The sequence below is a fragment of the Panulirus ornatus genome, chromosome 29, assembly GCF_036320965.1.
Source record: "Panulirus ornatus isolate Po-2019 chromosome 29, ASM3632096v1, whole genome shotgun sequence".
In the NCBI taxonomy this organism is placed as follows: Eukaryota; Metazoa; Arthropoda; class Malacostraca; order Decapoda; family Palinuridae; genus Panulirus; species Panulirus ornatus.
This window is the reverse complement of record NC_092252.1, coordinates 18865010-18892001: the sequence shown is the minus strand read 5'-3', so window position 1 is coordinate 18892001 and position 26992 is coordinate 18865010. Positions and strand designations below refer to the sequence as shown.

General features: G+C 41.3%; 1 protein-coding gene across 5 annotated transcripts in view; it reads left to right on the top strand.

Annotated features, from left to right (window-relative positions):
* The window catches only part of LOC139758172 (RNA-binding protein 25-like), a 419675-nt gene extending 397713 nt beyond the window's left edge, over positions 1–21962 (top strand). For all 5 annotated transcript variants that reach the window (XM_071679363.1, XM_071679360.1, XM_071679361.1 and 2 more), the window contains one exon: positions 20611–21962. In XM_071679363.1, the coding sequence (XP_071535464.1) occupies positions 20611–20706 (96 nt within the window). In that variant the 3' untranslated portion in view covers positions 20707–21962. The remainder of the gene's footprint in view (positions 1–20610) is intronic.
* Positions 21963–26992: the final 5030 nt, after the last annotated feature.

Genomic DNA, 26992 nt, shown 5'->3' with positions numbered 1-26992 from the left:
TCGCAACCCTATCTTATCTGTCCATCTCCCACCTTTTCACATTTGACATACATCTCTCACTCATGCTTCCCAAAATATCCCCCATTCCTCACCTGCTCCCCAGGCTTTGTTTACTTTCACTTTTTGCCATTCTACACCCAGTGTCTCCTCGTATTCCTTCACACGTGTCTCTTGTTTAAGCTTGCTCACTCTAACCACTCTGTTCTCACCCCTAATGTTTCCACTTTTATGTATATATCTTCAAATTTTCACCCATTCCTTGTGAGTAGGGGGCTATGGTTTTGGTGCATTGCAGCTGTCAACGTAGAGAATGGTTGTGAGGTAATGTGGCCTTTTTATTTCCCTGATGCTGTCTCACAAATGTGAGAAATGGCAGACAAGTATGAAAAACCATGAGTCTGGAGAAAGCACATGAAGGGTTTGATATATTGCCTTGTTGAAGGTCTTATGAATATATGATGATATGATGAAGCAGGCAAGTTAGTACAAGCAGTGAAAAGTTTTAATCAAGATTGTAAGGCTTATGTTGAAGTAGGTTGAAAGGAGGATGAGTGGTTCTAGATGAAGTTTGATCTGTAACAGTGATGTGTGATATTTCCATGAATGTTTAACTTGTTTATGTGTGATGTGGCGAGGGAGATAATTGCAAAGGTCTTGTAGACAAGGATGAGTATGTAGTCTGTAGGTTTCTCCCTTTACCTAAATCAATCCACTGATGATATTCATACCCTTTTGTCATCCTCTCCTCTCTCATCTTCGTATATCCTAACCATTTCAGCACTCCCTTTTCAGGTTTTGTATACCTTTTACAACCTCTTGCCAAAAAATTAGAATAGGACAATAATATGAATACATTTTTGGCAAGAGCATGAATTAGGTTAAGATGAATCGAAACAGTATGAAAAGATGGAATAAGAATACAGCAGTAACCACCTAGATTATGATTATTACAAAAACCCACTTGACGAATGAAATTCTTTTTCATTAGAGAACCATTTGATTACATTAATTCATATGCCAAGAATAACAATACACTCCTAGTTAATATGTGAGAAACTTGCCGTAATGTTTAAGTGGAAGATGAAGCAATCTTGAAACAATATGAAATGCTAAGAGGAGATAGAACCAAATAAACAAGGGGTTTTGCAGTATATGTCCTCGATATGTTACAAGGTAAACTGATAACAAATGTGAGTTACAGTAAATGTGAACTAATTATAGTGATGATCCCAGTTATAAGCACAATAAATTTACCATCATACAGACCACCAAAAACAAGAGTAAATGACTGGAATAATTTTAATGAAAGTTAAGGAAATTTTGAAAGTATTAGGACTGGTGACTTTAACTTCCCTTTTTATGGAATGACAGGAAACAGTAGTATATCATGGAAGCTGATAGTTACAAAGGAAAGAATAATGATTCATCATAGGAAAGACACCAGCTCCATAGACTAACTGATTTATGTGATACATTCAGTTTTGCGCATGTAAACCACAGGGTGACGAGGGAGAATAGGGAGAATAGAAAGATGTTTTGGAAGGAGGTAAATAAAGTGCATAAGACATGGGAATCAATGGGAACTTCAGTGAAGGGGGCTAATGGGGAGGTGATAACAAGTAGCGGTGATGTGAGAAGGAGATGGAGTGAGTATTCTGAAGGTTTGTTGAATGTGTTTGATGATAGAGTGGCAGATATAGGGTGTTTTGGTCAAGGAGGTGTGCAAAGTGAGAGGGTTAGGAAGAATGATTTGGTAAACAGAGAAAAGGTTGTAAAGGCTTTGCGGAAGATGAAAGCCGGCAAGGCAGCAGGTTTGGATGGTATTGCAGTGGAATTTATTGAAAAAGGGGGTGACTGTATTGTTGACTGGTTGGTAAGGTTATTTAATTGATGTATGACTCATGGTGAGGTGCCTGAGGATTGGTAGAATGCTTGCATAGTGCCATTGTACAAAGACAAAGGGGATAAAAGTGAGTGCTTAAATTACAGAGGTTTAAGTTTGTTGAGTATTCCTGGTAAATTATATGGGAGGGTATTGATTGAGAGGGTGAAGGCATGTACAGAGCATCAGATTGGGGAAGAGCAATGTGGTTTCAGAAATGGTAGAGGATATGTGGATCAGGTGTTTGCTTTGAAGAATGCATGTGAAAAGTACTTAGAAAAGCAAATGGACTTGTATGTAGCATTTATGGATCTGGAGAAGGCATATGATAGAGTTGATAGAGATGCTCTGTGGAAGGTATCAAGAACATGTGGTGTGGGAGGCAAGTTGTTAGAAGTAGTGAAAAGTTTTACTCGAGGATGTATGGCATGTGTACGTGTAGGAAGAGAAAAAAGTGATTGGTTGTCAGTGAATGTAGGTTTGCGTCAGGGGTGTGTGATGTCTCTATGGTTGTTTAATTTGTTTATGGATGTGGTTGTTAGGGAGGTAAATGCAAGAGTTTTGGAAAGAGGGGCAAGTATGCAGTCTGTTGTGGATGAGAGAGCTTGGGAAGTGAGTCAGTTGTTGTTCGCTGATGATACAGCGCTGGTGGCTGATTTGTGTAAGAAACTGCAGAAGCTGGTGACTGAGTTTGGTAAAGTGTGTGAAAGAAGAAAGCTGAGAGTAAATGTGAATAAGAGCAAGGTTATTAGGAACAGTAGGGTTGAGGGACAAGGCAATTGGGAGGTAAGTTTGAATGGGAAAAAACTGGAGGAAGTGAAGTGTTTTAGATATCTGGGAGTGGATTTGGCAGCGAATGGAACCATGAAGCGGAAGTGAATCATAGGGTGGGGGAGGGGGCGAAAATTCTGAGCGTTGAAGAATGTGTGGAAGTCAAGAACATTATTTGGGAAAGCAAAAATGGGTATGTTTGAAGGAATAGTGGTTCCAACAATGTTATATGGTTGTGAGGTGTAGGCTATAGATAGAGTTGTGCAGAGGAGGGGGGATGTGCTGGAAATGAGATGTTTTAGGACAATATGTGGTGTGAGGTGGTTTGATCGAGTAAGTAATATAAGGGTAAGAGAGATGTGTGGTTATAAAGAGTTTGGTTGAAAGAGCAGAAGAAGGTGTTTTGAAATGGTTTGGTCACATGGAGAGAATGAGTGAGGAAAGATTGACCAAGAGGATATATATGTCAGAGGTGGAGGGAATGAGGAGAAGTGGGAGACCAAATTGGAGGTGGAAGGATGGAGTGAAAAAGATTGAGTGATCGGAGCCTGAACATGCAGGAGGGTGAAAGGCGTGCAAGGAATAGAGTGAAATGGAACGATGTGGTATACCGGGGTTGACGTGCTGTCAGTGGATTGAACCAGGGCATGTGAAGCGTCTGGGGTAAACCATGAAAAGTTGTGTGGGGCCTGGATGTGGTTTCGGTGCATTATTACATGGCAGCTAGAGACTGAGTGTGAACGATTGTGGCCTTTGTTGTCTTTTCTTAACACTACATCACACACATGAGGGGGGAGGGGGTTTTTATGTTATATGTGGCGGGGTGGTGATGGGAATGAATAAAGGCAGACAGTATGAATTATGTACATGTGAGTAAGTAATGTAAGGGTAAGAGATGTGTGGTAATAAAGAGTTTTGTTGAAAGAGCAGAAGAAGGTGTTTTGAAATGGTTTGGTCACATGGAGAGAATGAGTGAGGAAAGATTGACCAAGAGGATATATATGTCAGAGGTGGAGGGAATGAGGAGAAGTGGGAGACCAAATTGGAGGTGGAAGGATGTAGTGAAAAAGATTGAGTGATCGGAGCCTGAATATGCAGGAGGGTGAAAGGCGTGCAAGGAATAGAGTGAAATGGAACGATGTGGTATACCGGGGTTGACGTGCTGTCAGTGGATTGAACCAGGGCATGTGAAGCGTCTGGGGTAAACCATGAAAAGTTGTGTGGGGCCTGGATGTGGTTTCGGTGCATTATTACATGGCAGCTAGAGACTGAGTGTGAACGATTGTGGCCTTTGTTGTTTTTTCTTAACACTACATCACACACATGAGGGGGGAGGGGGTTTTTATGTTATGTGTGGCGGGGTGGTGATGGGAATGAATAAAGGCAGACAGTATGAATTATGTACATGTGTATATATGTATATATCTGTGTGTGTATATATATATGTATACATTGAGATGTATAGGTATGTATATTTGCGTGTGTGGACGTGTATGTATATTCATATGTATGTGGGTAGGTTGGACCACTCTTTCGTCTGTTTCCTTGTGCTACCTCGCTAACGCGGGAGACCGTGACAAAGCAAAATAGATAGATAGATAAATAAAATTATCCAATTTGTATAAACCTTCACTAATATTAAGGTTATAATTTTTTGTGTATATAATATTAAAAGATTCAATGATATTTCTCATAGTACTGGAGCTAGAGTTAATAACTGAGATGGCATTACTCCAGTCAATACAATGATCATAGTTTTTAACGTGATTAAACAAGGCATTTGATTCTTGTCTTGTTCTTATACTATATTTATGTTCCTGAAGTCTAACAAATCTTTTTCACTCCATCCTTCCACCTCCAGTTTGGTCTCCCACTTCTCGTTCCCTCCACCTCTGACACATATATCCTCATTGTCAATCTTTCCTCACTCATTCTCTCCATGTGACCAAACCATTTCATTATACCCCCTTCTGCTCTCTCAACCACACACTTTTTATTACCACACATCTCTCTTACCCTTTCTTTACTTACTCAATCAAACCACCTCAAACCTCCTATTGTCCTCAAGCACTTCATTTCCAGCAACATCCTCCTCGGCACAACCGTATCTATAGCCCACGCCTTGCATCCATATAACATTGTTGGAACCGCTGTTCCTTCAAACATACCCATTTTTGCTCTCCGAGATAATGTTTTCACATTCCACACATACTCCTACGCTCCCATAACCTTCGCCCTCTCCCCCACCCTGTGACTCACTTCCGCTTCCATGCTTCCATCCGCTGCCAAATCCACTCCCAGATATCTAAAACGCTTCACTTCCTCCAGTTTTTCTCCATTCAAACTTACCTCCCAATTTACTTGTCCCTCAACCTTACTGAACCTAAAAACCCTGTTCTTATTCACATTTACTCTCAGCTTTCTTCTTTCATGCACTTTATCAAACTCAGTCACCAACTTCTGCCGTTTGTCACACGAATCAGCCATCAGCGCTCTATCATCAGCAAACAACAACTGACTCACCTGCTAAACCCTCTCATCCACAACAGTCTGCATACTTGCCCCTCTCTCCAAAACTCTTGCATTCACCTCCCTAACAACTCCATCCATAAACAAATTAAACAACCAAGGAGACATTACACACCCCTCCCACAAACCGACATTCACCGAGAACCAATCACTTTCCTTTCTTACTACTCGCACACATGCCTTACATCCTCAATAAAAACTTTTCACTGCTTCAGGCAAATTACCTCCCACACCATGTATTCTTAATACCTTCCACAGAGCATCTCTATCAACTCTATCATATGCTTTCTACACATCCATAAATGCTACATACAAATCCATCTGTTTTTCTAAGTATTTCTTACATACATTCTTCAAAGCAAACACCTGATCCACACATCCTCTACCCCTTCTGAAACCACACTGCTCTTCCCTAATCTGATGTTCTGTTCATATCTTTACCCTCTGAATCAATACCCTCCCATATAATTTCCCAGGAATACTCAACAAACTTATACCTCTGTAATTTGAACACTCACCTTTATCCCCTTTGCTTTTATGCAGTGGCACTCTGCATGCATTTCGCCAGTGCCAATCCTCAGCCACATCACCATGAACTACACATACATTTGATATCCTTACCAAACAGTCAAGAACACAGTCACCCCCTTTTTTAATAAATTCCACTGCAATAGCATCCAAACCCGCCACCGTGCCGGCTTTCATTTTCTGCAAAGCTTTCACTATCTCTTCTCTGTTTACCAAACCATTCTCCCTTGCCCTCTCACTTCGCACACCACCTCAACCAAAACACCATATATCTGCCACTCTATCATCAAACACATTCAACAAACCTTCAAAATACTCACTCCATCTCTTCACTTCACCACTACTTGTTAATGCCTCTCCATTATCCCCTTCACCAATGTTCCCATTTGTTTTCTTGTCTTACACACTTAATTTACCTCCTTTCAAAACATCATTTTATTCTCTCTCAAATTTTATGATACTCTATCACCTCAAGTCTCATTTGCCCTCTTTTTAACCTCTTGTGCCTCTCTCTTGACCTCCTGCCTCCTTATTTTATACATCTCCCAGTCATTCACACTACTTCCCTGCAAAAATTGCCCAAATGCCTCTCTCTTCTCTTTTAATAGCAATCTTGTTTCTTCATCCCACCACTCACTACCCTTTCTAAGCTGCCCACTTCCCACCTTTCTCATGCCATAGGCATTTTTTGCGCAAGGCATCACTGCTTCCCTAAATTCATCCCATTCCTCCCCCACTTCCTTTACGTCATTTGCTCTCACCTTTTTCCATTCTGCACTCAACCTCTCCTGGTACTTTCTCACACAAGTCTCCTTTCCAAGCTTACTTACTCTCACCACTCTCTACAATGGAAAAAGGTGAGAAGAAAGAACGTAAGGAGAGTTGGGGAGGGATGGGATGTATTTAGGAAAGCAGTGATGGTTTGCGCAAAAGATGCTTGTGGCATGAGAAGTGTGGGAGGTGGGCAGATTAGAAAGGGTAGTGAGTGATGGGATGAAGAAGTAAGATTATTGGTGAAAGAGAAGAGAGAGGCATTTGGATGATTTTTGCAGGGAAATTGTGCAAATGAGTGGGAGATGTATAAAATAAAGAGGCAGGAGGTCAAGAGAAAGGTGCGGGAGGTGAAAAAGAGGGCAAATGAGAGTTGGGGTGAGAGAGTATTGAATTTTAGGGAGAATAAGATGTTTTGCAAGGAGGTAAATAAAGTGCATAAGACAAGGGAACAAATGGGAACATCAGTGAAGGGGGCTAATGGGGAGGTGATAAGTAGTGGTGATGTAAGAAGGAGATGGAGTGAGTATTTTAAAGGGTTGTTGAATGTGTTTGATGATAGAGTGGCAGATATAGGGTGTTTTGGTCGAGGTGGTGTGCAAAGTGAGAGGGTTAGGGAGAATGATTTGGTAAACAGAGTGGATGTAGTAAAAGATTTGCAGAAGATGAAAGCCGGCAAGGCAGTGGGTTTGGATGGCATTGCAGTGGAATTTATTAAAAGAGGGGGTGACTGTATTGTTGACTGGTTGGTAAGGTTATTTAATGTATGTATGACTCATGGTGAGGTTCCTGAGGATTGGCGGAATGCTTGCACAGTGCCATTGTATAAAAGCAAAGGGTATAAAGGTGAGTTTTCAAATTACAGAGGTATAAGTTTGTTGAGTATTCCTGGGAAATTATATAGGAGGGTATTGATTGAGAGGGTGAAGGCATGTACAGAGAATCAGATTGGAGAAGAGCAGTGTGGTTTCAGAAGTGGTAGAGGATGTGTGGATCAGGTGTTTGCTTTGAAGAGTGTGTGTGAGAAGTGCTTAGAAAAACAAATGGATTTGTATGTAGCATTTATTGATCTTGAGAAGGCATATGACAGAGTTGATAGAGATGCTCTGTGGAAGGTATTGAGAATATATGGTGTGGGAGGCAAGGTATTGGAAGCAGTGAAAAGTTTTTATTGAGGATGTAGGGCATATGTATGAGTAGGAAGAGAGGAAAGTGATTGGTTCTCAGTGAATGTTGGTTTGCGGCAGGGGTGCCTGATGTCTCCATGGTTGTTTAATTTTTTAAAGGATGGGGTTTTTCGGGAGGTGAATGCAAGAGTTTGGATAGAGGGGCAAGTATGCTGTCTGTTGTGGATGAGAGAGCTTAGAAAGTGAGTCAGTTGTTGTTCGCTGATGATACAGCGCTGGTGGTTGATTCATGTGAGAAACTGCAGAAGCTGGTGATTGAGTTTGGTAAAGTGTCTGAAAGAAGAAAGCTGAGAGTGAATGTGAATAAGAGCAAGGTTATTAGGTACAGTAGGGTTGAGGGACAAGTCAATTGGGAGGTAAGTTTGAATGGAGAATAACTGGAGGAGTGTGAAGTGTTTTAGATATCTGGGAGTGGATTGGCAGCAGATGGAACCATGGAAGCTGAAGTGAGTCATAGGTTGGGGGAAGGGGCGAAAGTTCTGGGAGCGTTGAAGAATGTTTGGAAGGCAAGAACATTATTTGGGAAAGCAAAAATGGGTATGTTTGAAGGAATAGTGGTTCCAACAATGTTATATGGTTGTGAGGCGTAGGCTATAGATAGAGTTGTGCGGAGGAGGGGGGATGTGCTGGAAATGAGATGTTTTAGGACAATATGTGGTGTGAGGTGGTTTGATCGAGTAAGTAATGTAAGGGTAAGAGAGATGTGTGGTTATAAAGAGTTTGGTTGAAACAGCAGAAGAAGGTGTTTTGAAGTGGTTTGGTCACATGGAGAGAATGAGTGAGGAAAGATTGACCAAGAGGATATATATGTCAGAGGTGGAGGGAATGAGGAGAAGTGGGAGACCAAATTGGAGGTGGAAGGATGGAGTGAAAAAGATTGAGTGATCGGAGCCTGAACATGCAGGAGGGTGAAAGGCGTGCAAGGAATAGAGTGAAATGGAACGATGTGGTATACCGGGGTTGGCGTGCTGTCAATGGATTGAACCAGGGCATGTGAAGCGTCTGGGGTAAACCATGAAAAGTTGTGTGGGGCCTGGATGTGGTTTCGGTGCATTATTACATGGCAGCTAGAGACTGAGTGTGAACGATTGTGGCCTTTGTTGTCTTTTCTTAACACTACATCACACACATGAGGGGGGAGGGGGTTTTTATGTTATGTGTGGCGGGGTGGTGATGGGAATGAATAAAGGCAGACAGTATGAATTATGTACATGTGAGTAAGTAATGTAAGGGTAAGAGAGATGTGTGGTAATAAAGAGTTTTGTTGAAAGAGCAGAAGAAGGTGTTTTGAAATGGTTTGGTCACATGGAGAGAATGAGTGAGGAAAGATTGACCAAGAGGATATATATGTCAGAGGTGGAGGGAATGAGGAGAAGTGGGAGACCAAATTGGAGGTGGAAGGATGTAGTGAAAAAGATTGAGTGATCGGAGCCTGAACATGCAGGAGGGTGAAAGGCGTGCAAGGAATAGAGTGAAATTGAACGATGTGGTATACCGGGGTTGACGTGCTGTCAGTGGATTGAACCAGGGCATGTGAAGCGTCTGGGGTAAACCATGAAAAGTTGTGTGGGGCCTGGATGTGGTTTCGGTGCATTATTACATGGCAGCTAGAGACTGAGTGTGAACGATTGTGGCCTTTGTTGTTTTTTCTTAACATTACATCACACACATGAGGGGGGAGGGGGTTTTTATGTTATGTGTGGCGGGGTGGTGATGGGAATGAATAAAAGCAGACAGTATGAATTATGTACATGTGTATATAGGTATATATCTGTGTGTGTATATATATATGTATACATTGAGATGTATAGGTATGTATATTTGCGTGTGTGGACGTGTATGTATATTCATATGTATGTGGGTAGGTTGGACCACTCTTTCGTCTGTTTCCTTGTGCTACCTCGCTAACGCGGGAGACCGTGACAAAGCAAAATAGATAAATAGATAAATAAAATTATCCAATTTGTATAAACCTTCACTAATATTAAGGTTATAATTTTTTGTGTATATAATATTAAAAGATTCAATGATATTTCTCATAGTACTGGAGCTAGAGTTAATAACTGAGATGGCATTACTCCAGTCAATACAATGATCATAGTTTTTAACGTGATTAAACAAGGCATTTGATTCTTGTCTTGTTCTTATACTATATTTATGTTCCTGAAGTCTAACAAATCTTTTTCACTCCATCCTTCCACCTCCAGTTTGGTCTCCCACTTCTCGTTCCCTCCACCTCTGACACATATATCCTCATTGTCAATCTTTCCTCACTCATTCTCTCCATGTGACCAAACCATTTCATTATACCCCCTTCTGCTCTCTCAACCACACACTTTTTATTACCACACATCTCTCTTACCCTTTCTTTACTTACTCAATCAAACCACCTCAAACCTCCTATTGTCCTCAAGCACTTCATTTCCAGCAACATCCTCCTCGGCACAACCGTATCTATAGCCCACGCCTCGCATCCATATAACATTGTTGGAACCGCTGTTCCTTCAAACATACCCATTTTTGCTCTCCGAGATAATGTTTTCACATTCCACACATACTCCTACGCTCCCATAACCTTCGGCCTCTCCCCCACCCTGTGACTCATTTCCGCTTTCATGCTTCCATCCGCTGCCAAATCCACTCCCAGATATCTAAAACACTTCACTTCCTCCAGTTTTTCTCCATTCAAACTTACCTCCCAATTTAATTGTCCCTCAACCTTACTGAACCTAAAAACCCTGTTCTTATTCACATTTACTCTCAGCTTTCTTCTTTCATGCACTTTATCAAACTCAGTCACCAACTTCTGCCGTTTGTCACACGAATCAGCCATCAGCGCTGTATCATCAGCAAACAACAACTGACTCACCAACTAAACCCTCTCATCCACAACAGTCTGCATACTTGCCCCTCTCCCCAAAACTCTTGCATTCACCTCCCTAACAACCCCATCCATAAACATATTAAACAACCAAGGAGACATTACACACCCCTCCCACAAACCGACATTCACCGAGAACCAATCACTTTCCTTTCTTACTACTCGCACACATGCCTTACATCCTCAATAAAAACTTTTCACTGCTTCAAGCAAATTACCTCCCACACCATGTATTCTTAATACCTTCCACAGAGCATCTCTATCAACTCTATCATATGCTTTCTACACATCCATAAATGCTACATACAAATCCATCTGTTTTTCTAAGTATTTCTTACATACATTCTTCAAAGCAAACACCTGATCCACACATCCTCTACCCCTTCTGAAACCACACTGCTCTTCCCTAATCTGATGTTCTGTTCATATCTTTACCCTCTGAATCAATACCCTCCCATATAATTTCCCAGGAATACTCAACAAACTTATACCTCTGTAATTTGAACACTCACCTTTATCCCCTTTGCCTTTATGCAGTGGCACTCTGCATGCATTTCGCCAGTGCCAATCCTCAGCCACATCACCATGAACTACACATACATTTGATATCCTTACCAAACAGTCAAGAACACAGTCACCCCCTTTTTTGATAAATTCCACTGCAATAGCATCCAAACCCGCCACCGTGCCGGCTTTCATTTTCTGCAAAGCTTTCACTATCTCTTCTCTGTTTACCAAACCATTCTCCCTTGCCCTCTCACTTCGCACACCACCTCAACCAAAACACCATATATCTGCCACTCTATCATCAAACACATTCAACAAACCTTCAAAATACTCACTCCATCTCTTCACTTCACCACTACTTGTTAATGCCTCTCCATTATCCCCTTCACCAATGTTCCCATTTGTTTTCTTGTCTTACACACTTAATTTACCTCCTTTCAAAACATCATTTTATTCTCTCTCAAATTTTATGATACTCTATCACCTCAAGTCTCATTTGCCCTCTTTTTAACCTCTTGTGCCTCTCTCTTGACCTCCTGCCTCCTTCTTTTATACATCTCCCAGTCATTCACACTACTTCCCTGCAAAAATTGCCCAAATGCCTGTCTCTTCTCTTTTAATAGCAATCTTGTTTCTTCATCCCACCACTCACTACCCTTTCTAAGCTGCCCACTTCCCACCTTTCTCATGCCATAGGCATTTTTTGCGCAAGGCATCACTGCTTCCCTAAATTCATCCCATTCCTCCCCCACTTCCTTTACGTCATTTGCTCTCACCTTTTTCCATTCTGCACTCAATCTCTCCTGGTACTTTCTCACACAAGTCTCCTTTCCAAGCTTACTTACTCTCACCACTCTCTACAATGGAAAAAGGTGAGAAGAAAGAACGTAAGGAGAGTTGGGGAGGAATGGGATGTATTTAGGAAAGCAGTGATGGTTTGCGCAAAAGATGCTTGTGGCATGAGAAGCGTGGGAGGTGGGCAGATTAGAAAGGGTAGTGAGTGATGGGATGAAGAAGTAAGATTATTGGTGGAAGAGAAGAGAGAGGCATTTGGATGATTTTTGCAGGGAAATTGTGCAAATGAGTGGGAGATGTATAAAATAAAGAGGCAGGAGGTCAAGAGAAAGGTGCGGGAGGTGAAAAAGAGGGCAAATGAGAGTTGGGGTGAGAGAGTATTGAATTTTAGGGAGAATAAGATGTTTTGCAAGGAGGTAAATAAAGTGCATAAGACAAGGGAACAAATGGGAACATCAGTGAAGGGGGCTAATGGGGAGGTGATAAGTAGTGGTGATGTAAGAAGGAGATGGAGTGAGTATTTTAAAGGTTTGTTGAATGTGTTTGATGATAGAGTGGCAGATATAGGGTGTTTTGGTCGAGGTGGTGTGCAAAGTGAGAGGGTTAGGGAGAATGATTTGGTAAACAGAGTGGAGGTAGTAAAAGCTTTGCAGAAGATGAAAGCCGGCAAGGCAGCGGGTTTGGATGGCATTGCAGTGGAATTTATTAAAAAGAGGGGGTGACTGTATTGTTGACTGGTTGGTAAGGTTATTTAATGTATGTATGACTCTTGGTGAGGTTCCTGAGGATTGGCGGAATGCTTGCACAGTGCCATTGTATAAAAGCAAAGGGTATAAAGGTGAGTTTTCAAATTACAGAGGTATAAGTTTGTTGAGTATTCCTGGGAAATTATATAGGAGGGTATTGATTGAGAGGGTGAAGGCATGTACAGAGAATCAGATTGGAGAAGAGCAGTGTGGTTTCAGAAGTGGTAAGAGGATGTGTGGATCAGGTGTTTGCTTTGAAGAGTGTGTGTGAGAAGTGCTTAGAAAAACAAATGGATTTGTATGTAGCATTTATTGATCTTGAGAAGGCATATGACAGAGTTGATAGAGATGCTCTGTGGAAGGTATTGAGAATATATGGTGTGGAAGGCAAGGTATTGGAAGCAGTGAAAAGTTTTTATTGAGGATGTAGGGCATATGTATGAGTAGGAAGAGAGGAAAGTGATTGGTTCTCAGTGAATGTTGGTTTGCGGCAGGGGTGCCTGATGTCTCCATGGTTGTTTAATTTTTTAAAGGATGGGGTTTTTCGGGAGGTGAATGCAAGAGTTTGGATAGAGGGGCAAGTATGCTGTCTGTTGTGGATGAGAGAGCTTAGAAAGTGAGTCAGTTGTTGTTCGCTGATGATACAGCGCTGGTGGTTGATTCATGTGAGAAACTGCAGAAGCTGGTGATTGAGTTTGGTAAAGTGTCTGAAAGAAGAAAGCTGAGAGTGAATGTGAATAAGAGCAAGGTTATTAGGTACAGTAGGGTTGAGGGACAAGTCAATTGGGAGGTAAGTTTGAATGGAGAATAACTGGAGGAGTGTGAAGTGTTTTAGATATCTGGAAGTGGATGGCAGCAGATGGAACCATGGAAGCTGAAGTGAGTCATAGGTTGGGGGAAGGGGCGAAAGTTCTGGGAGCGTTGAAAAATGTTTGGAAGGCAAGAACATTATCTCGGAAAGCAAAAATGGGTATTTTTGAAGGAATAGTGGTTCCGACAATGTTATATGGTTTTGAGGCATGGGCTATAGATAGAGTTGTGCGGAGGAGGGTGGATGTACCTGAAATGAGATATTTGAGGACAATATGTGGTGTGAGGTGGTTTGACCGAGTAAGTAATGAAAGGGTAAGAGAGATGTGTGATAGTAAAATGTGTGTGGTTGAGAGAGCAGAAGAGGGTGTTTTGAAATGGTTTGGTCGCATGGAGAGAATGAGTGGGGAAAGATTGAGAAAGAGGATATGTGTGTCAGAGGTGGAGAGCCCAAATTGGAGGTGGAAGGATGGAGTGAAAAAGGTTTTGAGTGATCGGGGCGTGAACATGCAGGAGGGTGAAAAGTGTGCAAGGAATAGAGTGAATTGGAACAGTGTGTTATACCAGGGTCAATGTGCTGTCAATGGATTGAACCAGGGCATGTGAAGTGTCTTGGGTAAACCATGGAAAGTTTTTTGGGCTTGGATGTGGAAAGGGAGCTGTGGTTTCGGTGCATTATACATGACCGCTGGAGACTGAGTGTGAACGAATGTGGCCTTTGTTATCTTTTCCTCGCGCTACCTCACGCACATGCGGGGGGGGAGGGTTGTCATTTCATGTGTGGCGGGGTGGCGATGGGAATGAATAAGGGCTGATAGTATGAACTATGTATGTGTGTATATATATGTCTGTGTGTGCATGTATATGTTGAGATGTATAGGTATGTAAATGTGCATGCGTGGACGCGTATGTATATATACATATGTATGTGGGTAGCTTGGGCCATTCTTTCGTCTTGTTTCCTTGCACTACCTCGCTAACGCGGGAGACTGCAACAAAGTATATTAACAGTATATAAAGTAAATATATATATATATATAAATATATATATAGGGGATAGGGGATTAAGAATACTTCCCACGTATTCCCTGCGTGTCGTAGAAGGCGACTAAAAGGGGAGGGAGCGGGGGGCTGGAAATCCTCCCCTCTCGGTTTTTTTTTTTTTTTTTTTTTTTTTTTTTCAATTTTCCAAAAGAAGGAACAGAGAATTGGGCCAGGTGAGGGTATTCCCTCAAAGGCCCAGTCCTCTGTTCTTAACGCTACCTCGCTAATGCGGGAAATGGCGAATAGTTTGAAAAAAGAAAGAAAGAAAGAATATGTGATAGAGTGTAAGAAAGTAAATTCTCGCTTAATATGGGTAAAACTGAAAGTTGATGGAGAGAGATGGGTGATTATTGGTGCATATGCACCTGGGCATGAGAAGAAAGATCATGAGAGGCAAGTGTTTTGGGAGCAGCTGAATGAGTGTGTTAGTGGTTTTGATGCACGAGACCGGGTTATAGTGTTGGGTGATTTGAATGCAAAGGTGAGTAATGTGGCAGTTGAGGGAATAATTGGTATACATGGGGTGTTCAGTGTTGTAAATGGAAATGGTGAAGAGCTTGTAGATTTATGTGCTGAAAAAGGACTGATGATTGGGAATACCTGGTTTAAAAAGCGAGATATACATAAGTATACTTATGTAAGTAGGAGAGATGGCCAGAGAGCGTTATTGGATTACGTGTTAATTGACAGGCGCGCGAAAGAGAGACTTTTGGATGTTAATGTGCTGAGAGGTGCAACTGGAGGGATGTCTGATCATTATCTTGTGGAGGCTAAGGTGAAGATTTGTATGGGTTTTCAGAAAAGAAGAGTGAATGTTGGGGTGAAGAGGGTGGTGAGAGTAAGTGAGCTTGGGAAGGAGACTTGTGTGAGGAAGTACCAGGAGAGACTGAGTACAGATTGGAAAAAGGTGAGAACAATGGAAGTAAGGGGAGTGGGGGAGGAATGGGATGTATTTAGGGAATCAGTGATGGATTGCGCAAAAGATGCTTGTGGCATGAGAAGAGTGGGAGGTGGGTTGATTAGAAAGGGTAGTGAGTGGTGGGATGAAGAAGTAAGAGTATTAATGAAAGAGAAGAGAGAGGCATTTGGACGATTTTTGCAGGGAAAAAATGAAATTGAGTGGGAGACGTATAAAAGAAAGAGACAGGAGGTCAAGAGAAAGGTGCAAGAGGTGAAAAAAGGGCAAATGAGAGTTGGGGTGAGAGAGTATCATTAAATTTTAGGGAGAATAAAAAGATGTTCTGGAAGGAGGTAAATAAAGTGCGTAAGACAAGGGAGCAAATAGGAACTTCAGTAAAGGGCGCAAATGGGGAGGTGATAACAAGTAGTGGTGATGTGAGAAGGAGATGGAGTGAGTATTTTGAAGGTTTGTTGAATATGTTTGATGATAGAGTGGCAGATATAGGGTGTTTTGGTTGAGGTGGTGTGCAAAGTGCGAGGGTTAGGGAAAATGAGTTGGTAAACAGAGAAGAGGTAGTAAAAGCTTTGCGGAGGATGAAAGCCGGCAAGGCAGCAGGTTTGGATGGTATTGCAGTGGAATTTATTAAAAAAGGGGGTGACTGTATTGTTGACTGGTTGGTAAGGTTATTTAATGTATGTATGACTCATGGTGAGGTGCCTGAGGATTGGCGGAATGCGTGCATAGTGCCATTGTACAAAGGCAAAGGGGATAAGAGTGAGTGCTCAAATTACAGAGGTATAAGTTTGTTGAGTATTCCTGGCAAATTATATGGGAGGGTATTGATTGAGAGGGTGAAGGCATGTACAGAGCATCAGATTGGGGAAGAGCAGTGTGGTTTCAGAAGTGGTAGAGGATGTGTGGATCAGGTGTTTGCTTTGAAGAATGTATGTGAGAAATACTTAGAAAAGCAAATGGATTTGTATGTAGCATTTATGGATCTGGAGAAGGCATATGATAGAGTTGATAGAGATGCTATGTGGAAGGTATTAAGAATATATGGTGTGGGAGGCAAGTTGTTAGAAGCAGTGAAAAGTTTTTATCGAGGATGTAAGGCATGTGTACGTGTAGGAAGAGAGGAAAGTGATTGGTTCTCAGTGAATGTAGGTTTGCGGCAGGGGTGTGTGATGTCTCCATGGTTGTTTAATTTGTTTATGGATGGGGTTGTTTGGGAGGTGAATGCAAGAGTTTTGGAAAGGGGGGCAAGTATGAAGTCTGTTGGGGATGAGAGAGCTTGTGAAGTGAGTCAGTTGTTGTTCGCTGATGATACAGCGCTGGTGGCTGACTCATGTGAGAAACTGCAGAAGCTGGTGACTGAGTTTGGTAAAGTGTGTGAAAGAAGAAAGTTAAGAGTACATGTGAATAAGAGCAAGGTTATTAGGTACAGTAGGGTTGAGGGTCAATTCAGTTGGGAGGTGAGTTTGAATGGAGAAAAACTGGAGGAAGTGAAGTGTTTTAGATATCTGGGAGTGGATCTGGCAGCGGATGGAACCATGGAAGCGGAAGTGGATCATAGGGTGGGGGAGGGGGCGAAAATTCTGGGAGCCTTGAAGAATGTGTGGAAGTCGAGAACATTATCTCGGAAAGCAAAAATGGGTATGTTTGAAGGAATAGTGGTTCCAACAATGTTGTATGGTTGCGAGGCGTAGACTATGGATAGAGTTGTGCGCAGGAGGATGGATGTGCTGGAAATGAGATGTTTGAGGACAATGTGTGGTGTGAGGTGGTTTGATCGAGTAAGTAACGTAAGGGTAAGAGAGATGTGTGGAAATAAAAAGAGCGTGGTTGAGAGAGCAGAAGAGGGTGTTTTGAAATGGTTTGGTCACATGGAGAGAATGAGTGAGGAAAGATTGACTAAGAGGATATATGTGTCGGAGGTGGAGGGAACGAGGAGAAGAGGGAGACCAAATTGGAGGTGGAAAGATGGAGTGAAAAAGATTTTGTGTGATCTGGGCCTGAACATGCAAGAGGGTGAAAGGAGGGCAAAGAATAGAGTGAATTGGAGCGATGTGGTATACCGGGGTTGACGTGCTGTCAGTGGATTGAATCAAGGCATGTGTATGGGGTGGGTTGGGCCATTTCTTTCGTCTGTTTCCTTGCGCTACCTCGCTAACGCGGGAGACCGACAAAGCAAAAAAAAAAAATATATATATATATATATATATATATATATATATATATATATATATATATATATATATATATATATATATATATATATTATCCCTGGGGATAGGGGATTAAGAATACTTCCCACGTATTCCCTGCGTGTCGTAGAAGGCGACTAAAAGGGAAGGGAGCGGGGGGCTGGAAATCCTCCCATCTCTTTTTTTTTTTTTTTTTTTTCCCAAAAGAAGGAACAGAGGGGGCCAGAAAAAAAGGCCCAGTCCTCTGTTCCTAACGCCACCTTGCTAACGTGGGAAATGGCGAATAGTTTAAAAGAAAAAAATATATATATATATTTTCATATATTTTTGCCATTTCCTGCCTGAGCGAGGTAGCGTTATGAACATAGGACTGAGCCTAAGAGGGAATATCTTCACTTGACCCCCTCCTCTGTTCCTTTTTTCAGATAATTAAAAATGGATTGGAGGATTTCCAGTCCCTCACTCCCTCCCCTTTTAATCACCTTCTATGACATGCAGGGAATACATTGGAAGTAGTGTTTCTCCCCTATTTATATGTTGATCACATGAGTCTAGAATGATTGTTATGAAGGTGAAATCGCACTTCTATTTTTTTTTTTTTTTTCCGCTGTCTCCCGCGTTTGCGAGGTAGCGCAAGGAAACAGACGAAAGAAATGGCCCAACCCACCCCCATACACATGCCTTGATTCAATCCACTGACAGCACGTCAACCCCGGTATACCACATCGCTCCAATTCACTCTATTCTTTGCCCTCCTTTCACCCTCTTGCATGTTCAGGCCCAGATCACACAAAATCTTTTTCACTCCATCTTTCCACCTCCAATTTGGTCTCCCTCTTCTCCTCGTTCCCTCCACCTCCGACACATATATCCTCTTGGTCAATCTTTCCTCACTCATTCTCTCCATGTGACCAAACCATTTCAAAACACCCTCTTCTGCTCTCTCAACCACGCTCTTTTTATTTCCACACATCTCTCTTACCCTTACGTTACTTACTCGATCAAACCACCTCACACCACACATTGTCCTCAAACATCTCATTTCCAGCACATCCATCCTCCTGCGCACAACTCTATCCATAGTCCACGCCTCGCAACCATACAACATTGTTGGAACCACTGTTCCTTCAAACATACCCATTTTTGCTTTCCGAGATAATGTTCTCGACTTCCACACATTCTTCAAGGCTCCCAGAATTTTCGCCCCCTCCCCCACCCTATGATCCACTTCCGCTTCCATGGTTCCATCCGCTGCCAGATCCACTCCCAGATATCTAAAACACTTCACTTCCTCCAGTTTTTCTCCATTCAAACTCACCTCCCAATTGAATTGACCCTCAACCCTACTGTACCTAATAACCTTGCTCTTATTCACATGTACTCTTAACTTTCTTCTTTCACACACTTTACCAAACTCAGTCACCAGCTTCTGCAGTTTCTCACATGAATCAGCCACCAGCGCTGTATCATCAGCGAACAACAACTGACTCACTTCCCAAGCTCTCTCATCCCCAACAGACTTCATACTTGCCCCTCTTTCCAAAACTCTTGCATTCACCTCCCTAACAACCCCATCCATAAACAAATTAAACAACCATGGAGACATCACACACCCCTGCCGCAAACCTACATTTACTGAGAACCAATCACTTTCTCTCTTCCTACACGTACACATGCCTTACATCCTCGATAAAAACTTTTCACTGCTTCTAACAACTTGCCTCCCACACCATATATTCTTAATACCTTCCACAGAGCATCTCTATCAACTCTATCATATGCCTTCTCCAGATCCATAAATGCTACATACAAATCCATTTGCTTTTCTAAGTATTTCTCACATACATTCTTCAAAGCAAACACCTGATCCACACATCCTCTACCACTTCTGAAACCACACTGCTCTTCCCCAATCTGATGCTCTGTACATGCCTTCACCCTCTCAATCAATACCCTCCCATATAATTTGCCAGGAATACTCAACAAACTTATACCTCTGTAATTTGAGCACTCACTCTTATCCCCTTTGCCTTTGTACAATGGCACTATGCACACATTCCGCCAATCCTCAGGCACCTCACCATGAGTCATACATACATTAAATAACCTTACCAACCAGTCAACAATACAGTCACCCCCTTTTTTAATAAATTCCACTGCAATACCATCCAAACCTGCTGCCTTGCCGGCTTTCATCTTCCGCAAAGCTTTTACTACCTCTTCTCTGTTTACCAACTCATTTTCCCTAACCCTCGCACTTTGCACACCACCTCGACCAAAACACCCTATATCTGCCACTCTATCATCAAACACATTCAACAAACCTTCAAAATACTCACTCCATCTCCTTCTCACATCACCACTACTTGTTATCACCTCCCCATTTGCGCCCTTCACTGAAGTTCCCGTTTGCTCCCTTGTCTTACGCACTTTATTTACCTTTATTTACGCACTTCTATAGTTTATATAATTTCATTTAATATGTAATTTTCTATACATATAGCATAATATGTTTCATAGATACAAGCTACCTCATCAGGGGCAAATAACATAAGTTATTTATATCCCATCATCACATTAGAAGTACAGTCTGGCATCTACCACCATAGACAACACACTGGACTGACTTACAGTGACCGTTAAAGGGAGAGTGGGGTATTCCATGTGGTTACTGAATATAGTAAGTCTAGTACAGTAGGTTCAAGTTGTCATCAGATTCAGCACGTTGACCTTGCCAGCTTACTCTTGCAATACATAATTCATCCTTAATTTTGGATGTATGGTATGGTTGAAAAAATTGAAAGCCTGCTTCACAAGATTCATTTCTTATACCACAGTTTTAGGTTAATCTAACGGGGAGGGAGGGTTTCTGTTTTTAGGGGGTTTGACAAGGGTAGATTTTTACTTCTGTCCTAAAACTATGGAAACTTATTCTTCCTCATTTTCACCAGACACACTAGTATTCATCCTAAGAACAGCAGTACTCATCCTAAGAACAGCAGTATTCATCCTCGTTGAAGTCATAATGATTATTCTTGTGTATCTTCCATGCAGGTACTTGATGATGAAGCAGAAGTATTTGTGGTCAAGATGTGGCGATTACTGATTTATGAGATAGAAGCTAAGAAATTGGGTGGTGGGAAGTCCTAATGTAACATGGCTGGCTAGTGTTGGCAAGTATGTGCTAGCATTGTTATTACTGTTGGTTCACAGATTACAGTGAGAATTTTTGTCAGTCAGGGTACTCTGTTCAATTGTAAATAATCTTTGTTATATATATATAGCTTGTGAACAGTTCAGGACATACTTTACATATGTTGTAACATAAAGTCTTGCTAAGGGAAGCACAAAGCTGTTGAGTTAAAGTTTTAGGTTTAATGGATTTCAAAGTGGCATGCAAGTTGGTTGAAATTATGAATATGAATTTACTTTCATCCTGTTAATTGGGTAAAGATCTTCATCTATGATAAAAATAATATTACAGAAATTTTTTGAATAGACTTTTGACTTTACAGTTAAGTTGACATAGACAGTTTGGATATTGTTTTGAGGATCATAAATTAAATAGTTGAGTTATTTATTTTAAACATTTAGGCAATGTTTTTATTTCAAAGTATACCATTATGTAAGATATTTTTGGTTATTGCATTAGTCATTTGTAATGTTTAGGTACAATAAGTATATAAAGATGGGTAGCATTTCATATCATAATTTTTTGGAGGAATTACAGTGCATTTTCTGGACGGAATTTGCACTTATAAAGATTTTGTGCTTAGGTTTATGTTTTGATCATTCCGTGTGGGATGGTAACTAGACAAGAATAAGAAGGGCCTTTGAACACCAGAAAGCAGATTGAAATCTTAAGATTTTTCATTTAGTTCTTAAGGTTAACGAACATATGTCATGGTTGTACAAAATGTAGAAGTATGTAGTAAAGACAAAGAAAAAGCCCGTTGCCCTAGCAATCTTGTTATGCATAAGCACACGCATGTAAATGAGTAAATTAGCAAGGAAAAGAGGGTGCGTGTGAAAAGTACCTGCTCTCCCTCATCATTCTATTTATTCTTACTTTGTTTCTTTCTTTTTTTATGATAGGTTAGTGAATATTTTGTAATTTCGTATTTTCAAATGTCATCATTTGTAATGAGAGATCTATTCATTTTAATAATGTTTCCAAAGTGATGACATCGGTAATTACTTAAATGATGTAACGTTGAGGTAAGAGGTTTTACACAAGACTATCCTTCTCATAGGTGCATCAAGAATGCTTTGTAATTGCAAGTGATGTCAGGTTTGTAAACAGATCATTCATGGTGCGAAAGTTATGTTAAAATTCAGGTCTGTATGTCTCCTGTATGGTGTGTGGATCCACCTTGTGATTGTAAATAAATCCAGATATTTTCAAATTGTTTTTCTTTTAATCATATTTCTTAGATGAAGAGAATGCTTATTATTAAGTGGTATCATTAACCTTTTGATTTAAAGGCTCTTGACAAGTAATTAGCCATATTACCACAACTACATTCTTTTAGCATTGATATCATTGTCCCTCAACCCTACTGTACCTAATAATGTGAATAAGAGCAAGGTTATTAGGTACAGTAGGGTTGAGGGATAAGTCAGTTGGGAGGTAAGTTTGAATGAAGAAAAATTGGAGGAAATGAGGTGTTTTAGATATCTGGGAGTGGATTTGGCAGCGGATGGAACCATGGAAGCGGAAGTGAGTCACAGGGTGGGGGAAGGGGCGAAAGTTCTGGGAGCGTTGAAAAATATGTGGAAGGCAAGAACATTATCTCGTAAAGCAAAAATGGGTATGCTTGAAGGAATAGTGGTTCCAACAATGTTATATGGTTGAGTGGCGTGGGCTATAGATAGAGTTGTGCGCAGGAGGGTGGATATGTTGGAAATGAGATGTTTAAGGACAATATGTGGTGTGAGGTGGTTTGATCTAGTAAGTAATGAAAGGGTTTAGAGAGATGTGTTATAAAAAGAGTGTGGTTGAGAGAGCAGAAGAGGGTGTATTGAAATGGTTTGGTCACATGGAGAGAATGAATGAGGAAAGATTGACAAAGAGGATATATGTGTCAGAGGTGGAGGGAACGAGAAGAAGTGGGAGACCAAATTGGAGGTGGAAAGATGGAGTGAATAGGATTTTGAGCAATCGAGGCCTGAACATGCAGGAGGGTGAAAGGCATGCAAGGAATAGAGTGAATTGGAATGATGTGGTATACCGGGGTCGACTAGCTGTCAATGGATTGAACCAGGGCATGGCGTAAACCATGGAAATTTTTTTGGGCCTGGATGTGGAAAGGGAGCTGTGGTTTCGAAGCATTATATACGACAGCTGGAGACAGTATGAACGAATGTAGCCTTTGTTGTCTTTTCCTAGTGCTACCTCATGTGCATGCGGGGGAGGGGGTTGTCATTTCGTGTGTGGCGGGGTGGTGACGGGAATGAATAAAGGCAGCAAGTATGAATTATGTACATGTGTATATATGTGTATGTCTGTGTATGTGTAATATATGTATAAGGTGAAATGTGTAGGTATGTATATGTGTGTGTGTGGACATGTATGTATATACATGTGTATGTGGGTGGGTTGGGCCATTCTTTCGTCTGTTTCCTTGCACTACCTCGCTAATGTGGGAGACAGTGACAAAGTATACATGATAATAATAATTATTGTATTGATCATTTTAGTCAGTTGTGGCTCTCACAACATAATAACTAGATCTGTATAAGCTTTCAAACTGATGGAGAATTTTTATAACCTATTTACAACTTGAGTCGTGTAATATATCAATTTGTCTTTCTGTACGTCAACATTATTCCATTCCCACTTTCAGTGAGGTTGATCAGGTACACACAGGCTGTGCATCTTCTTTTCCTTCCTCCGATTTTTTTCATGTGTCTGCTAATGTCCAATTTATTGGAGAGAAACATGATCTTTTACTTTTGTAAAAGAGCATCTTTCTTTTTCACTTTACAAGCATAAGTTGATTCTTCAGTTGTGACCCAAGTCTCCATTCTTACCACTTTCAGGACATAAGATGCTTCCATTACATTTGATCCCCAGTCATTCCTATAACGTCTCCATCTGAAATATCCTAAGCCCTAATGAAATTTCCCTACATCTATATTGTATGATCCATTCAACAAGTATGACATGGTGAGTGTTACATGCTATCCTCGTTATAGGTACTAATGGCTATATAAGTAGATAATCCTTCACATACCTTCTTTTGTTCTGTATTTTATCTTTTTGACCAACTTAAAATCTTCCATATAAAAAGACACATGTATGCACCTGTCTGATGACTTCTTTGCACTTCATAATCTTCTCGCACTTCATAATCTTCCTCATCCAACTTAGAGTGCAAAGTATCCATCTTTACTGCTCTTTATTTTGTACCTATCCTGGCCTATATACACTTTGGTATTGCTTCCATACATCAGTACTGGGGTGAGTATTTCCTTCATGCAAGCTTCTTGCACAGTACTCAACCTTTCTTCCATTTTTTGGTGTTTTCAATGCCATCCCAATTTTCTCCTTTCTATGACTCTGCTACTTAACAGCTTTCCAAGCACCATCCTTGCTAAAGTTTATTTCCATGTATACAAATTCCTCAACAATGTACAGTCGCTGTTTCTTTTCAGAAAGCTCGCATCTTGGCATTTGCTTTCAGATTTTTAGCATCATGTTCGTACTTGCACATCATCTTACCTGGAGGTTCCCGACTATTTTATCCCATTACGTGTTAATTGATAGGCACGCGAAAGAGAGACTTTTGGATGTTAATGTGCTGAGAGGTGCAACTGGAGGGATGTCTGATCATTATCTTGTGGAGGCGAAGGTGAAGATTTATAGAGGTTTTCAGAAAAGAAGAGAGAATGTTGGGATGAAAAGAGTGGTGAGAGTAAGTGAGCATGGGAAGGAGACTTGTGTGAGGAAGTACCAGGAGATACTGAGTACAGAATGGAAAAAGGTGAGAACAAAGGAGGTAAGGGGAGTGGGGGAAGCAGTGATGGCTTGCGCAAAAGATGCTTGTGGCATGAGAAGCATGGGAGGTGGGCAGATTAGAAAGGGTAGTGAGTGGTGGGATGAAGAAGTAAGGTAATTATTGGTGAAAGAGGAGAAGAGGCATTTGGACAATTTTTGCAGGGAAATAATGCAAATGAGTGGGAGATGTATAAAAGAAAGAGGCAGGAGGTCAAGAGAAAGGTGCAAGAGGTGAAAAAGAGGGCAAATGAGAGTTGGGGTGAGAGAGTATCATTAGATTTTAGGGAGAATAAAAAGATGTTTTGGAAGGAGGTAAATAAAGTGCATAAGACAAGGGAACAAATGGGAACTTCAGTGAAGGGGGCTAATGGGGAGGTGATAACAAGTAGTGGTGATGTGAGAAGGAGATGGAATGAGTATTTTGAAGGTTTGTTGAATGTGTTTGATGATAGAGTGGCAGATACAGGGTGTTTTGGTCGAGGTGGTGTGCAAAGTGAGAGGGTTAGGGAAAATGATTTGGTAAACAGAGAAGAGGTAGTAAAAGCTTTGCGGAGGATGAAAGCCGGCAAGGCAGCAGGTTTAGATGGTACTGCAGTGGAATTTATTAAAAGAGGGGGTGACTGTATTGTTGACTGGTTGGTAAGGTTATTTAATGTATGTATGACTCATGGTTAGGTGCCTGAGGATTGGTAGAATGCTTGCATAGTGCCATTGAACAAAGGCAAAGGGGATAAAAGTGAGTGCTCAAATTACAGAGGTATAAGTTTGTTGAGTATTCGTAGGAAATTATATGGGAGGGTATTGATTGAGAGGGTGAAGGCATGTGCAAAGCATCAGATTGGGGAAGAGCAGTGTGGTTTCAGAAGTGGTAGAGGATGTGTGGATCAGGTGTTTGCTTTGAAGAATGTATGTGAGAAATACTTAGAAAAGCAAATTGATTTGTATGTAGCATTTATGGATCTGGAGAAGGCATATGATAAGAGTTGATAGAGATGCTCTGTGGAAGGTATTAAGAATGTATGGTGTGGGAGGCAAGTTGTTAGAAGCAGTGAAAAGTTTTTATCGAGGATGTAAGGCATGTGTCATGTTACGTGTAGGAAGAGAGGAAAGTGATTGGTTCTCAGTGAATGTAGGTTTGCAGCAGGGGTGTGTGATGTCTCCATGGTTGTTTAATTTGTTTATGGATGGGATTGTTAGGGAGGTGAATGCAAGAGTTTTGGAAAGAGGGGCAAGTATGCAGTCTATTGTGGATGAGAGAGCTTGGGAAGTGAGTCAGTTGTTGTTTGCTGATGATACAGCGCTGGTGGCTGATTCATGTGAGAAACTGCAGAAGCTGGTGCCTGAATTTGGTAAAGTGTGTAAAAGAAGAAAGCTGAGAGTAAATGTGAATAAGAGCAAGGTTATTAGGTTCAGTAGGGTTGAGGGTCAAGTCAGTTGGGAGGTAAGTTTGAATGGAGAAAAACTGGAGGAAGTGAAGTGTTTTAGATATCTGGGAGTGGATTTGGCAGCAGATGGAACCATGGAAGCGGAAGTAAATCATAGGGTGGGGGAGGGGGTGAAAATTCTGGGAGCGTTGAAGAATGTGTGTAAGTCAAGCACATTATCTCGGAAAGCAAAAATGGGTATGTTTGAAGGAATAGTGGTTCCAACAATGTTATATGGTTGCGAGGCATTGGCTATGGATAGAGTTGTGCGGAGGAGGGTGGATGTGCAGGCAATGAGATGTTTAAGGACAATATGTGGTGTGAAGTGGTTTGATCGAGTAAGTAATGTAAGGGTAAGAGAGATGTGTGGTAATAAAAAGAGTAGTTGAGAGAGCAGAAGAGGGTGTTTTGAATTGGTTTGGTCACATGGAGAGAATGAGTGAGGAAAGATTGACCAAGAGGATATATGTGTCAGAGGTGGAGGGAACGAGAAGTGGGAGACCAAATTGGAGGTGGAAAGATGGATTGAAAAAGATTTTGAGTGATTGGGGCCTGAACATGCAGGAGTTTGAAAGGCGTGCAAGGAATAGTGAATTGGAACAATGTGGTATAACGTGGTCGACGGGCTGTCATTGGATTGAACCAGGGCATGTAAAGCGTCTGAGGTAAACCATGGAAAGTTGTGTGGGGCCTGGATGTGGAAAGGGAGCTGTGGTTTTGGTGCATTATTACATGACAGCTAGAGACTGAGTGTGAACAAATGTGGCCTTTGTTGTCTTTTCCTCACGCTACCTCGCACACATGAGGGGGAGGGGGTTGTTGTTGCATGTATGGCGAGATGGCGATGGGAATGAATAAAGGCAGACAGTATGAATTATGTACATGTGTATATATGTATATGTCTGTGTGTGTATATATATGTATTCGTTGAGATGTATAGGTATGTGTATTTGCGTGTGTGGACGTGTATGTATATACGTGTATGTTGGTGGGTTGGGCCATTCTTCGTGTT